At 40.2% G+C, this 16064-nt stretch overlaps 2 protein-coding genes across 5 annotated transcripts; both read left to right on the forward strand.

Annotated features, from left to right (window-relative positions):
- The first annotated feature begins 467 nt into the window (after positions 1-467).
- ankrd54 (ankyrin repeat domain 54) lies at positions 468-6527 on the forward strand. Its single transcript, XM_028041795.1, has 8 exons — positions 468-1284; positions 2212-2259; positions 2353-2451; positions 3064-3135; positions 3334-3381; positions 4577-4701; positions 4800-4907; positions 4997-6527. The coding sequence occupies exons 1-8, from the start codon at positions 888-890 to the stop codon at positions 5069-5071; spliced, it is 972 nt and encodes a 323-aa protein (XP_027897596.1). The 5' UTR covers positions 468-887; the 3' UTR covers positions 5072-6527.
- Positions 6528-6719: 192 nt separating this feature from the next.
- Positions 6720-15715, forward strand: hmgxb4a (HMG box domain containing 4a). Of its 4 annotated transcripts, none has more exons than XM_028041793.1 (13): positions 6720-6796; positions 7336-7424; positions 7568-7698; positions 7783-7858; positions 9102-9674; positions 10561-10764; positions 11194-11369; positions 11450-11531; positions 11604-11668; positions 11890-11986; positions 13163-13326; positions 13425-13547; positions 15097-15715. In XM_028041793.1, the coding sequence occupies exons 2-13, from the start codon at positions 7403-7405 to the stop codon at positions 15139-15141; spliced, it is 1758 nt and encodes a 585-aa protein (XP_027897594.1). In that variant the 5' UTR covers positions 6720-6796; positions 7336-7402; the 3' UTR covers positions 15142-15715. The 4 variants fall into 4 exon arrangements, with proteins under 4 accessions (XP_027897594.1, XP_027897592.1, XP_027897593.1 ...); XM_028041791.1 differs by having other exon boundaries at positions 6723-7248; XM_028041792.1 differs by having other exon boundaries at positions 6723-7248; positions 7355-7424.
- The last annotated feature ends 349 nt before the right edge of the window (positions 15716-16064 follow it).

Below are 16064 nucleotides of genomic sequence, written 5' to 3' on the forward strand. Positions count from 1 at the left end.
ATCAGACATAAAATGTCATTTAAAAAGATATGACCTACTCTTAAGCTCATCATTATTTCTTTCCTTCTACTTTTGACTAACATTGAGTTTTGTATTTTATATAAACTCCTTTCTTTCTTATCTTCAATTCACCTTGTTGTTGCCATATTTGTGTGTCTTTACTCTTAATTTTCCTTCCCCTTTCCCAAAAGGAATTGTAGCTGTTATTGCCCGCTCTAAAACCTTTTTAACTAAATTTGTCTGTGTTTTTATTGTCTTTTCCACCTTCACCTGACCGTACCCTACAGAACCAAATATCAGTGCCACCCTGGTGTAACTTAAATAAACTGTGTTGAATTTCGAACACAAAATCTTTCCTATCATTTCCTTTTCCCTGAATAGTAAGAATTTATTTTTGTTTGTTTTTTTGCACGTTTCAACTAAATCATCACCCACAATATGGCGGTGACGTTGACGTACAGACTTTTATCTCGCTACCGTATTTTCAGCGGCTGTTGGACGCTGATTGGTCCCCCACTGGTACCTTTTGATTGGCTGCTTTGTTGGGTTGACGCTAGTGGAGAGTAACGTATAAATATCATGAACTCTGATTGGTTGTTAGTTCTTCGAAGCTAATCACTGTCCAATAGCTGTCTCTGTAACTACTTTGACGCAACGACATGTAAATTGTAAAATAGCTGACATTTTGGTTGAAGGTTTTGTTTTAATAGTTGAACTTAAGATATGACGGGACTGCGTTTGTAAGAGAGTTCATGACTATTCATGCAATGTCACCCAGACGTATTAGTGACGGTACGTTAATGGCTGCCTCCATGGCTGGCTGGTAGAACTTGTAAGGATACACTATTATAAACTGAGCTACCTATGTAACAATAAAAAAACAAAACATGGACGGATGGAGCTCTGTCGTTGTTTCGGAAAATGACCGAGCCATCTCCGACGGGGAATGCATGCTAGCATACGTAGCCGGAGGTGAGACCCGGGAAGCGGCGGGCGCGGAGCCGCGGAGCTCCGCAGAAAGGATGGAGGACGTGGGCGCAGAAGCGGCAGCAGCATCGGTGGGGTTCGGGATCAGTGGGATAGGGGAAGGCAAAATGGTGTTGGGTCGAGTCGGATCGAGAGACGACAAAGAGCTCAGGTACCTGCACCTTTTGTGGGAGCCGGGGCGAGGTGAGTTCGACCCGGTCGCCGAATCGAGCAGGCTGGGGAAGATAGCGGGGAGCAGGGCCAGGAGACACCAGCGAGCCGTGCGGAACCTGGGCCCCCTTGGGAAAGACATTTACGGTAAGAGGGACCGTCTAGTCCGAAACGGACCGTCGTGTTAAAAACTTATATTCAAAATTCTTAGGATCCACATAACAAAAATCTATAAATCATGCAATAAATGCCAGTCGACACATTCAGACTGAACAAATCCAATCATTTCCTCAGCTGTCACTTTGTAATATTAGTATACAGGGACAAAAAATAATTATCTTTGTTCGTTTGAGAGCTAAAACAAAAATCAGAAAATAATCATCTTATATAATCCAAAAGAAGGAAGTAACAGAATAATAAATAATACTGGCATTAAGAAGGTACAATATACAATTTAAGTACCAAAGTTGGTACTTAAAGGTTTAAGAACCAATGTTTTGTGTTGCTCCATTAAGAATAAAAATTTCCTTAAGCTTAAATTGTCTGGGTTTAGTGTTGAGCTACTTAGTTTAAGTTTAACCAGCGAATATATGTAAGATTTATGTTTAAATACATTCAAAAACATTAAAATAGCCCTTTAATGGTGTGAATCAGACACTAACTTCAGCCACATGTGGTTTGCAGTAGAAATAGTGGCTGAGTGTGAAAGTCAGTAACAGAAACCTTTGCCACGGTGTAAAATGACAGAAAACATCTTATTAATTTTTTATAATTGACCCCTCATACGTTGCCACCCAGGGCAGAGAGCCATATTACCCATGCCAAACATTTACACTACATATTAGTATTAAAGCTGAAAAATATTACATTGGAGATAAAAGTAATTAGCACTGTATCTATACCGAATACATTTTTAAAAAGTAAAAATGTTGCTTGGAAATAATTTTAAAAAAACCAAAACATTTAAATGTGTTTATTATTGCATTAATTTACATTTATATCTACCTAAATAACACTATGTATTGTAACATAGGCTGTTGGTGAAATCATAATTCTGTCCATCTTTTTCCACAGCTGCTAAAAGACTGAGGGAAGCTGCCAACAGCAACGACATAGACACAGGTACGAGTGACTAGGTGACACAGTTCAAAGGTTTGGAATTAAAAGAAATAATTGTGTTTTTTTCCCCCTGTGTATTTTAAATTTTTTTTAAAGTGCGAAAGCTCCTGCAGGATGACATCGACCCGTGTGCTGCAGACGACAAGGGCCGAACGGCTCTTCACTTCTCATCCTGCAATGGCAACGACAGCATCGGTATGTTACTGGCACCTGGTAACCATGACGACATGTTAGGGCTATTGTAGATAGAAAAAAAAAAGTCAAAAATTTACTGGGAAGAAAAAAACAGAAAGTTTTGATATTAATCTCAGGAATTTACCCCCCCAAAAATTGACATTTTTTAGTTTGACAAGTCAAAGATTTGCTAGAAAAATCTTTAAAAATTTAAGATTAATCTCAAGAATTTTCTTGGGGAAAAAAAGTGGAGATACATGATTTTTGAAAAGTCAAAAACTTGCTAAAAAAACAAACTTTTTTTGAGATCAATCTTAGAAATTTTCTAGAAAAAAACCTGGAAATTTCTGAGTTTACAAAATTAAAAACTTGCTATAAGAATGAAAAAAAAGTTGAAATTAATCTTAGAAATTAACAAAAAAAGAAGTGTAAAATACTGAGTTTGAAAAGTAAAATAAAATTCTGACTTTTTAAGCTCAGACATTTCCTTTTTTTTCTCTCACATTCCTGAGATTAATCTCAAGTTTTTTGGTGGAAATGTTCTCTCCTTTTTTTCGTATCTACATCAATCCTTATATGCCGTCCTCGTTGTGAACATGACGTTTAATGCCAGATGTTCTTGTCTTGCTTTAGTGCAGCTGTTGTTGAGTTATGGTGCCGACCCCAACCAGAGAGACAGCCTGGGAAATACCCCTCTGCACCTGGGTAAGACCTCCTGACCTGTGAAAACTGGAGCTGCTGAAAATGCCTGACTCTGGTTTTTACTGAGCTGCTTTTCTTAAAGGTCAACCTGCACAGAAAAGCCCAAAGCAATACTTCAGTTAGATTCTTGTAAACCTTACGTATTTCGTAGCATGTTCTGAAATTTGCAACTTCTGCTCATTTCGTTGTGTGTCCCTGCAGCGGCCTGCACCAACCACGTGCCTGTGATCACCACCCTGCTGAGATCAGGTGAGACCTTCTGTAGAAAACTTGCATGCTTGAGTTTTGACTCTATTATTTTCACTGCTCACTGTTGTGCAACAACACGTTTGGTTATCAATAACTATTTTTAAACGCCGTAGGCAATTATTAACAAAGTTAGTAACTTGGATGAGTATTACTAAAGAATGAATACCTGCCTGATGAGGCTTAGGTATTAAATACAATAGATGAAGGATTCAAGTTCAGCACCGATGATTTTTTTTTTTTGAACAGCGAGTTGTACATGAGAACTTATTTTCAAAAATGTTTTAACCTTCCAGTTAAAGTAGATTAATAAATACTCACTAGACTAGCAGCATTCAACCGAACTACTAGCTAAAATGAAAACTAATAAACTGCCAAACACTAAAACAGCAAAAACGAACAAACAAGAGTAAGCAATAATCAATAATCATTTTCACAAACCTGGAAAACACTATTTAAAAGGCCAGTGTTATGTAAAATCAACTTTTTTTTTAGCTTTACATCATGTTATTCCCTCATCAAAACCATTCCTGGAATGTTGCCGTGTTTTTATAATTTTTTTTCCATGTCTGCTTGAGAAAAACTTTTAACGCCTTGATGGATCTAGCCCCGCCTTCCCGGACGAAGCTCCTCCTCCAGTTTCCAAGCTTCTGCCTCACCGAGCAGCCCTCCTCTGCTCCGCTCCTTCAGACTAGTCCGCAGGAATTAGCAAACACCTGGTGGAACTGTTGAGCTCATTATACAAGCTAGTTAAACATTGTAGAGGGTTAATAGAGGAGCCATGTTGTGATGACTTCCTGAAGGCGGAGTTACAGAAAGAGCAGGAATTTCTTAAAGAGACAGAGGCCCAATTTCAAGATGTTAAGTTATGAAGTCAAATTTCTTTTACTTTACTTTATTTCATAATATATAGCATTTTTATAACAACTGAGGTTACCACAGTTGGTTGATTGTGCTATAAAATAACACTATATGCCTGGAAAACACATAATACTGTTAAGTTTTGCTAAAGCTTGTTCTAAACTTTTTAAGTGTTTTTCTTCAAACATGTAAACTCATCCAGCTAAAATAACATTTTAGATAATATAAAGACTGTAAAATGTTTGTCAGAATCTAGGTGGATTTTCAAAGTAAGTTGATCCAATTCTTTTTATGCCTGACATTAGAGGGACTTTCTTTCTTTGTCGTTTCTCTTCAGGAGCTCGCGTGGACGCCCTCGACCGCGCAGGCCGGACCCCGCTGCACCTGGCGCGCTCCAAGCTCAACATTTTGCAGGAAGGAGAATCGCGCAGCTTGGAGACCCTCCGAGGGGAAGTCACCCAGGTACAAAATCAGTTCGGGGCCTCGGCTTGCTCGCGTCGCTCCCAACGCGTCGCCGATGGCGACGGATGTGGTTTCACCTGCCGTTTTCCCCCCTGCAGATTATCCAGATGCTCAGAGAGTACCTGAACCTAATGGGCCAAAGTGAGGCGAAAGAAAGACTGGAGCACATTTCAACGCAGCTGCAGCACACACGCACCAGAGAGCAGGTGAGCTAGACAGTATCCAGGTGTTTTTCATTTAACCCTGTTCAAAATGAAACTTTTAAAAAGGTTTACCTTTCTGTTTTCTCTCTCAGGTGGACGAAGTGACTGATTTACTGGCCGGTTTTACATCGCTTAGTCTACAGAAGCAGAACCTGGATGCTAGGTAGAAGATTGACTGCACACAGAGCCGCCATGCAGCTCCTTTTTAAATAGGCAGAACCTCAAATTGTCTGTATTAGGCCACGAGGCCACAGGTCCAAACGCCGCACTGGGATTGGCTGTCAGTATTTCTTGAAGGGACTGCTGCGGACATCAGCTTTTTATTTTCCCCAAGACAAAAAAAAAGCTTCAACAACAATGTATCATATGAAGTTTTCTAAATGGGTTTTGTTAAGTTGCTCACTTGATACAAAACCACTGATATTATGGGTAAAATATTCTGACCTTTAAATTCTAGAAAAAAAGTATTGATAAGTATCAGAGATACACACATCAGATTTCTTTCAAAGCTCTGACCTACCATTACAATATGTATTACTGTCTAGTACTATATTTATTACGAGGTTTGAATAAATTAAAACTATATCTGTCCGCATAAAATGTTTATTGTAAAGTAAAGAAACACTCTGAATACAGCCAAATTCTTCTGCATATGTGATAACTCACTTATTTTTAAGCACACTTCAAAATGTATGTCGAAGTTTGCCATGAAAGATAGGATTGTTTCCCGCAAGGAATCTGCATTCGGTATAAATAGCAACTGTTTCCAACGTAGTGCTTGAATGAGGGGAAAAAAACTTTCATTGAATGCCAGATATGTCAAATTATTAAATTATTCATACATTTACTGTAACTATGTACAGGACTCTCAAGAAGTCAGTCATTACGCAGTTCTGTTGGAACCAGACCAACATCGCATCGGATCTGTGTGTGAGCGAGATGGAGAGAGCAGTGGTGTCACGCAGCTCTGCAGTAAAACAGGAAGCCATTATTGTTTAAAAAAGACGACGTTTTCACATCCTACGCTAGTAGTTAGTGCGGTTAGCATTTCTAACATGATCAATCTCTGTATGTATTTATTGGATGATGCTTGCTGTAATCTTAAGTCAGACTTTCTGAAGACAACTAACATTTCTAAATTTCAGCGCTAGACAATTCAAAAGAGCAACTCTGAATCTTCTCTCAATAACGGCTACTACACCGAAGAGGGTCGATAGCATGACCTGTTGGCATGGTCGGCTAATTGATCGGAAAAAAGGTTAGATTTTAAGTTTGGTCGTAATGCTTGGCTGGAGACGTCTTGTCAGTTCTGGTCACCAGTTTTTGGTGCATCTTTGAGGAAATGTCGTTCATCTTTTAAACAACGGGCAAAAAAACTCTAAAGTCTGGAGGAACTATGACTTTACTGTGTGGACTGATTTACATGTTCTCTTTTTGCCTAATTCATTAATAATTACAGTACACAATGGTTTGACAGTGTGTAACTTTTATTTTTTTGTCAAAGTGTCTTTGTTTTATTGCCTTATTTCTTTTTTTTTAACTCTACATAATGACTCTGTGAACCGTGTTGTAAAGAATGTTTGAAATTCAGTATGAACCAATAAATCTGTACGTTGGCTATGATTGTTTGTTTCTATCTTTGACAGCTTTATTCAAGCTGATATTCATCTGAGAATCTTTTGTTACCGGGGTAATAAACGAAAACACCACGGTGTCATTCACTACTGTCAAAAAAGTAGCGACGGAACATTAGCGGAAGTAAATGTAAAAGTTTCACTTTTCTCCCACGCTTATTGGCTGCGTCAGCGAAAGCCACGCCTCTTTCAGACGAATTGTTTTGCCAACAATAAAGATGGCGAATGGACCCGCGTAAATTGGAGGTCTCCGTTGAGGTAGTAAAATTCAACAAACGCGGGTTTTTTCACGTTTCAGTGCTTGTAATGTACGCATGTTACCGAGCAATAGATTATAAAAGCATAAAAGGGGTGAATGCACGTCCGCCGCGTTTTGTAGTCCACTTTCCAGCGGGTACGGCCTAGCTTTCAGGCAAAGCCTCAGTGTTTCCTGAGTCGCATTTACCGGTCAGTTGGCTGCAAACTGGCGCAGAGAGACGCAAGACTGGAATGTGCTGGCTGTGGAGGGACTAAGTGAAAAGGAAGGGGGTGTGTTTGTGTATCTTAACGAAAGGAGGCGGGAATTAGTTTAGCTCACTGTTCGTCACCGGCTTAATGAATGACGGACGTTTCATTTACAATCCCAATGCTAATATTTTTCCCGAGTTAGTCGCACTTTGAGTCCGTTTCCTTGATCTTCCTGGTTGGAGTCTGTCTAGAATTCACGCAAGGTAATGACAGAACCTTTTCCACTCTGAACTGGTCTCACTTGTTGTTTAAGTTGACTGTAGGCTCCATCTTTTTTGTTTGTTTGACAGGACCTTATGCTAATTTCAGGGCTGCCTACATCCCAAAACAAGAAAACGAGCTGACCAAGAGGAAGCCATGGCATATGAGGAGTTAAAGGGTAAAGAAATGATTGATTATGTCACTCCCCATTGTGTTTCTGATGTAATGGCAGCAGCAGCATCATGCTGCAGGAGAATGTCTTAAGCAATGATGGGAATTCTGCCTTTTCTAAAGCATTTTTGGACAAATGTCATATTTTAGAGATGGGGGCAGACGGGGGCCTCGTTGCTGGACGTAGTCAGAGGGAGAAGAGGAGATCCTACAAGGATCTGTTACGAGAAGAAGAAGAGATCGCTGCAGAAGTACGAAAGTCCTCCAAGAAACGTCCAAAAGTATGGGATTTGTCTTCACACACTGTAAGTTGATGCTAATGCTGATTACAGTGGTGTAAAATGTGTTGCATTTGTTCAAATTAGGATTCAGAGCTTTTCATGCTGGGAGGAGACCTGCACAAGAAGAAGAAGAAGCACAGTGACGACCACCATTACCGAGGTGAGAGGTTAAAACTTTGGTGAATAAGGATTTTATTTATTTATTTATTTTTTTTTTGCATTCTGGTTTGCAAAATGATACAAGCTCATGCAAAATGAATTGAAGGCCTCTTTGAACCTCGGTTTTTATGTCTTACTGTAGATTTTAATTGGATTTAGGGATTTAGGACTTTGACTGGGCCATTCCAACACATGTTCATTACCATCTAAATCCTCTGATTGTAGCTTTGGCTGTGTGTTTAGGGTGGTTGAGAATTTCTGCTATGTTATCTTAATTCTAATTAAAATCACAGTATTTTCCAGACTATAAGTCACATCAGTCAAAAAAAGTCTCATGAAGAGAAAAATAAAATCAAATAAGTCACAAGATCAGCCAAACTGTGAAAACAAAATGTGACTTATAGACTGGAAAATACAGTTTGTTTAGTTTTTCTTCTGTCAGCATCCAAAAGCGTCCCCACAGCATGCTACTGCCATCACCGTAGTAACTTCTGAAGGGTGCAGCACTTTTTAGATTTTTATTGGTTAGAAAAAGAAAGAAAGCTGTGTATGATTTTTATCAATCCCCACAATTATGCACTATTTTGTGTTAATATATCTATATATAAATTTCTCTCCAAAGCAACATTAAACTTTGATTTTGTAAGGAAACAAACTGAAATAAATTCATCGGTGTGAATACTTCTGCAGTGTATAGTGTGATAATGTGCCTTAAAGGGGCAGTATTGTGTAAAACCAACTTTTTTGAGCTTTATGTTATGTTAGGATGTTATTCCCTCACAAAAACACGCAAAATGGGGGCTGCCTTGATTGAGAAATCCTTTAATTTGCCATGGCAACCATTCAGCTGTGCAAAACACCTGGGTGGTTCTAGCTTCGCCTTCCAGGACGAAGTTCCTCCTGCCGTTTCCGACCTTCTTATAATGGCTACTTCTTGGTGCAGCGCTGGTTAAAACTTTAACGGGTTAAAAGAGGAGTCATGTTGTGACGACTTCCTGAAAGCGGAGTTTCAGAAAGAGCAGGAGCTTCTTAAAGAGACAGAGGCCCAATTTCAAGGCGTTTAAATTACAATGTCAAATTTCCTTTAGGTCATATTTGATAAGAAATAGCATTTTTTTTAACAACTGAAGTTACCATAGTTACTTGATTGTGCAGGGAAATGACATTATGTGGCAGGAAAACACATAATCATGTTTTACTTTTGCAAGTAGCTTGAATAACTGTCATTTCATCGTCTCTGTCAGATCACGACGGTTTAGGCCCGCCACCTCATAAGAAGAAGCACAAGTCAGCAGAGCGCTCTCCGCCTCTTTCCTCCCCATCCCCGGCGGACACGGCGATGGGCCTCCTGCAGGCCATCACCTCCCCCTTGGCGACGGGCTCCGACCCCAGCCCTCACCTGCACAAGAAGCCCTCCTACCCGACATTCTCCTCGCATTCCTCCAAGGACCGCAAACGCGAGGGCAGCGGCGGTGGAAGCAAAGGGAGCCACTCTTCATCGCACTCCCGCCCCATGTCTCTGTCGTCGTCGTTCAAGAAGCACTCCTCTTCCTCCTCCAAGTCGTCCCTGTTCCACGGCGGCGCTTCCAAAGAGGAGCCGCTGACGCTGCGCGAGGCCGACGGGCTGAAGATGAAGCTCATCATGTCGCCGGAGAAGGAGGAGCCCGAGAGCTTCCCGGTGACGCCGCACCCGTCCAAGGTCAGCGTGAAGAAGGAGAAGGACAGGGACAGGATGCAGTCGTCCAAGTCGCCCAAGAAGAAGGCGGCGCAGAGCAGAGAGCCGCTGCCCGTAGTGGGGAAGGAGGTGGAGGTGGAAGGTAAAAAAACAACAACAAAAAAACAAACGTAAATGTTTCCAGATTCGAGACTCACCGATCTCAGAGTAATACCTGCATCGGTCTACATGTTGGGAACAAAGTCCACAGCAATGAGCCTGATCCATGGGTAGCTCCATGGAGTCCAGGTGCAAAAAATTAATTCTATAAAGAATCGTAATTCCTAATCTTGGAAATTCTGATTTGATTCAAAATCCTCCAGGATCAATTTAAAAATATGTTTAAGTTGAATGTATTTGCTGCTTGTATCACAGTACAGAACTTTATAGAATTGGTTTAAATGTTTTGTTTACACTGTAGTTTCCTCTTTTCAGGCAAAACCGTTTCTATAGAAAAATTGTTTCACTATGAAATCATGACCCTAAAAATCAGAATTGAATCTCTAGACACTGAAAGATTTGCATCTTTGCTATTCAGGCTAATTCTACGCTTTATTATTTATTTTACATCACATTTAGAATTCCTAATCATACTTTCTGCACAGTTTGCAGAAGGTTTGTGGTAGTTTTATTTTTGATGTTTCACCAGAATAGTCAACATGGTTTTCATCGGTTTGTTTATTGTTTTTTTTTTTTTTACATTAGCTAATATACTCCTAACTGTACTGGTGCAGAGTCATCAAATAAATGTGTCATTCAGTACATTTATGTCAGTGTTTATAAAAAGAAACGTTTTACGTCAATTCAGCACCGACTTCTGTATTGTATCGGAATTGGCTGATACCAAACCTCAGATATCAGGTATCGGAAATGAAAAAAGCAGATCGGCGTGTCCCAGATATGATATTAAATCTGCTCTGTCTAGTCTGCGGTATGCAGTCATTGCCATATTTAGTTTTCTTCTAAATGCTGGTTCCCCTCCTCACCAGGTCATTACGGAGGAGGCGTGGGAGACGACAGCTCTTCATCTGGTGGAGAACTGGAGGCTGGGGAACTGATCATAGACGATTCATATACGCACATGGCCAAAAAGAAGAAGAAGAGCAAGAAAAGCAAGAAGAAGAAAGACAAGGAGAAGGACAGAGACAAGGACAAAAGTGGAAAGGACAAGAAGCACAGCAAAAGTTTTGGAGGTGAGTTCTCTGTTCACTCGCTCTGTTTCTGATTTTGTGATTTTCTCATGCTGGAATGCCTCCATTCCACCAATAAAAACAGCCATAAATGACGTCATGTACAGCATTCCTGTGTTAAACATTAACCCGCTATGCTATGATAAGGAAAGACATTGACAGGTGAGCAAACGCTCAAAAACACTCAAGACTGTGACGGCACTTCCTGTCCTGGAATATCTTCTCAGTTCTGATGTAAATGAATGGAGCAGAGCAGCAAACCGCAACACTTTCCTATCTGACTGCAGCTGCCCTGGTTACCGTTTGCTATGGAAACGCTTGATAACCATTCATACTTCATGGCTGACCAAAAGCAAAAAAAAAGAAAAAAAAAGTGAGATGTGGTCCGTCTAAAACTCTGCAATGTCTTCCTCTTTGTGCCATTTTCCCCAGAATCGTCAAGAAGCCACAGTCACTCCCATCCCACTGTCAGCCATAGTGCGGTCGGGCCGATGTACGCCATGAGCAAACCCATCACTCCCCACCACCAAGGCCATGACGGAACCACGGAAAAGAAGAAGAAGAAAGAGGATAAAGACAGAGACAAACACGAGAAGGAGAAAGAAAAGGTTTCATTTCAGGTTTTATTTCTTAGGTTTTTTTCAACTTCCTGTCCTCTTATTGGGCCCTTCTTTTTTTTTTCTTGTAGACCAAGAAGAAGACAACAACAGCGTATCAGGTGTTTTGTAAAGAGTACAGGGTGAACATAAATGCAGAGCATCCAGGTTTAGGTGGGTAAACGGACATTATTCCCTCATGTTGACCTAAAGCTCTCGTAGCAACGCTGTGTGTGTAATCTGCAGATTTTGGAGAACTAAGCAAGAAGCTGGCAGAGGTGTGGAAGGCAATGCCTGAGAAAGACAAACTGGTGAGTTTTTGAACGTATTATGAGGTAAACTGAAGTATTTTTCAGGTCTGGATAAGTATTAATTAACTATTCGGTTTAAATATTTAGTTTCAAAGTTTCATTTAGATGCCATAGATCAATGATGTCTGTTTTTAAAAACGGGTTAGGGAGGAGTGAAATCTCTGACTGTGGGAAGGTTCTGAATTCTGACGGACTGTTTACCGGTTCTGCTTTAATCTCAGGTGTGGAGGCAGAAGGCCCAGTATCTGCAACACAAACAGAACAAAGCCGAGGCCACCACTGTGAAGCAGAAGTCCTTCAGCGAGGGCAAAACCAAAGGTACCTGGGAGCTTTGCCTTGTAGCTAACAGGATGGGGATGCTACTAAATATTCTGTAGCTTCTGCCATTTTTGGGGCTGTTTTAACTATTCAAATAGTAAAACAAAGTGTCAGCGCATCCTTAAAAACACTTAAATTCACTCATCTAAAGTTAAGGCCTTAAAATGTCTTAAATTTGTGCAAGTTGGCCTTAAATACGTAATTGCAGGTCTTAAATTTAGTCGTAGTTGAACTATTTAATCTCATGTTATTCTTTGTCTCATGGGACTTTTCTGTCTGTAATGATCTTGCGTAAAGATGATCATTCCTTTCTGTGACTCGAGGTAGCTGTGGCTACCGCTAACTAGCTGCTAGTATACCCTTACTAGCTAGCTTTAGTGCGTCTATCATGGGTAAAGTGTAAATTTATCACTGGCTGGCTGGACAGCGTTCGTCTTCGCTGTTGACTGCTATATAAAATATGCAATTATCGTTTATACATTTCTGGCTTAAATTTCATTCTTGATGGTCTTAAAAAGTCTTAACTTGTGTTGGTGAAACCTGCAGAAATTCTGTAAAAGACTCTGCTCTTTCTTCCAGCTTCCATTTCTGCTATTTACAGCTTTTCTAATTTTGGAATATTTATCCATTTGTTCTTTTTACATTTATTATTTTTTTTCCTGTTTTTGTTTCAGTTGGAATCGCCATTCAGAGTGTTTCCAACATAAGACGCCTGGCTGTAAGACATTACATTAGTTTTGTCAATGAAACAATAAGGAGACATTTGTAATTTTGGCTTTAAAGTCTAAAATTTAGACTCTAAATGAAACGGGTCCAAAGACCTGGAACAAATGATTGGTGCTTTAGAACAAGAATGATGAAAACAAGAAGTTTCCTCTTTGAGCGTACAAACATCTTGTGGACACGCTTCTTAGTCAGTTTGATTAAAAGGTTTGCGGTACTTTGTTGACATTTAAACCTGCGAAACCAATCTGCTCGTGCTGTTTCTCAAGCAGATGTTTGCTTTTCTAGTGTTTCTTCTTATTTTCGCTCAACAGCTCTTTAGCATTTCCAGCAGAGACATCCAGCCTGTAGCATTCCCGCTACATTTATGCAGGAAATGCATTTCTTTTTGTTTTTCTTCCTCGCTGTGTGATCTAGTTGCTTTTGTGTCTAAGTTGCGGTTTTTGCCATCAGTCGTAGGAACGGCGGCGGGGCTGGTGTCGCCGACCAGAACGCCCGGCACCGTGTCGCTGTCCCCGGCCCGGGTGCCGGACGTCGACCCCATCGACGCGGCGGCTCACCTGCAGCTGCTGGGGGAGTCCCTGTCGCTCATCGGCCATCGGCTGCAAGAAACGGAGGCGAGCTTCCGGGTCGCAAATGATTAAACATGGACGAAAAAGCTGAACGCACAATTGGAAACCAAAAGAGCCTGTGAGTGACGGTGTGTTGTTTTTAGGGGATGGTGGCAGTGTCTGGGAGTTTGTCCGTTCTGCTGGACTCCATCTTGTGTGCGCTCGGCCCGTTGACGTGCCTCACAGCGCAGATACCGCAGCTAAACGGATGCCCTCGAAACGTCCTGGTAAGGATTTAAAAAAAATTTTTTAGATAGACATAGATATATATCCATATCTATATATATTTAATCGTCAAATAAACCTCTGGTTGAAGACTAGTGGTGTTGCGGTGTGTGTGCCGGTGCAGTTGTTGCGCTGCGTGTTGCGAACCTTTAAAAAATAAAACCGGATGCTCTCAGACAGAGAAAGCCTCTGAGCTTCACGGAGCGTCGCCAGCATTTTGAATCGGACATGCACAGACGTTGTTTGGTGTCTTTTATTGTGCAACACAAAATAACTCAACTAGAAGCATCGCTACACAGCGGTTACAAACATCCGTCTTAGCAACGGTCATCTTTATTATTGGTGGAGCGATACTGCCCCCTATTGGCAATGGCAACTATGTCAAACTGTGACTGGTGGTGAATAATTTACTCTCTATTTTTATAACCAAAGTGATCAAATCTTTGTGATTTAACCCCAAGAACCGAACACAGAAAACAATATTAATTTACATAAACTATGTAAATGAAAAAAGCAGACGTGCCACACCTGTCTGTTCTAAACTTTTGTAAAAGCAAACGTCTACATACATGTACCATCTTGTGTTTGCATTATGTCGTGGAAAAAAACTATTTCCAAGTACTGTTCAGGTGAAATCACTCAGTCAGGTTTATTCATATATTGTGCACAATACAGAGAGCTTGTAGGACAATCAGTAATGAAGCAGGTCTGGATGAAAAGCTCTCCCAGGCAGAGACAACACATGAGTTTTGTACAAAGGGATAAGGGATCCAAAGCATGGGAATCAGACTGGTTCCCATCCAGCTGGGGAAAAACAACGTCCAACCTTGTGCATGTAGCCCAAACAGCTTTAACTTGGTGGGAATATACAGAACTTAGAATAAACATATAGCAATACAGCTAACAGGTGTAACCTAACTGTAATTTTTCCACATCACATTACTTTAATGTGCTTTTGTTTATGTATCGACATTATCATCATATGATTCCTCAGTCAATATATTGACAATTTTTCAATTCATACCTGCCATTTTTGTCATTTATGTTTCCTCAATATCTGCCAGCACTACACTGTTACATGTTTACTGTAGTCCAACTTGGTGGGGTTTAGTTTGTCAGTCGTACACTTTTCTTTCTCAACCTGTCGTACATGGGTCATGGAAAATTATATCGGAGGTCATGGAGAGTCATGGAATTTCTTTTTTTCTGAATCCCAGTGGGAACCCTGTGCCGTTATATCATTATGTTTGTTGAAAATGGGTCTCAAATCGACAACCTTATCATTTATCACAATAATTTCAAAATTAGATATTGTGACAGACCTTCGTGTCTGGAGTTGAACCTGGACTCTGTTATTAAGTTCACATTCTGAGATCACACACCGCAGATTTTCCGTTAAATAATTAGATGATTCCTTAAGGCACTTTGGTAGGACAAGATTTTATTTAGGGCTGTCAGATTTAAGATTGAGAAATATAAATGCACACGTTTCCTTTTTTTTAAAAATAAATGTTCTGCTTCCTGAAATCTTTTCTCCTCCTCCCCCGTCAGTCAAACACCTTGGACAACATCGCCTACATCATGCCCGGACTGTGAGGATCCAGAACCGGAGCAACCAACCGGACTCCGATCCTTTAGAAACCCTCAACGTTTAACTTAAGCCACCGCTTGGCATCGGGAAATCTAGATATTTCTAGTTTCGACGTGTTTTTAAAAGAGTATTTTTTTAGACGATGTCTCCTAATTTTGTAAAGGCTGTTTTTTAAATGAGACCATTTTATTGTACATGTTTTACCGTCTGTTTCACGAGAGCTTGAACGAAACGTGCTGTGTCAAATGAAAGGGAGCCTTTCCTCACCATAATAGGATTCCAATTGTATGAATGTGGTTTTATTTCTTTCTTATTCATGTAAAAATGTAATGTGTGCTGTCCGCTCATCGCTAGGAAATATTTCCCACCTGTGAATAGTGACTGTGTTTAAAGTACTTGTTTTTATACTGATGTCATTTTAAAAGTGTGCAGCTTTTAGGTTTTCACTGTGTTTTGAGGAAATGTTGGACAAAAAAACGCAACTCTTGGTGCAACTTCATCCAACCGAAGAGCTCTTCCAGTGTATTCAGTTTACAACTGAGCAACAAGGCAACATTAAACTGCTTCAGTGACATGGGAGAGTTTTTGAGTCGCCTACTTTTGAAATACTTTCCAGAGATCAAAATACGCAAAACATAAAAAAAATATATATTTTCCAGGATATTCATATTTATTGTGCAGAGCAATGCGTATTGTTTATTGCTGTTCATTTTTGATGATTATGGCCTAAAGCTGATATAAACCCAAACTTTGATTTCTTTGAAAATTATTGATATTAAATAAGACTAATGACAACTTTAGCTTTTAATACAGATTTGTCTATTTAAAAATATGTCCATATATCATACAGTCATTCGTTTAGACGATACGATGTTTCTCAAAATCACAAGTCTGTCATGATACGATTCGATTTCATATCTCAGTTCCG

Source organism: Xiphophorus couchianus, chromosome 16 (genome assembly GCF_001444195.1).
Source record: "Xiphophorus couchianus chromosome 16, X_couchianus-1.0, whole genome shotgun sequence".
NCBI classification, from domain to species: Eukaryota; Metazoa; Chordata; class Actinopteri; order Cyprinodontiformes; family Poeciliidae; genus Xiphophorus; species Xiphophorus couchianus.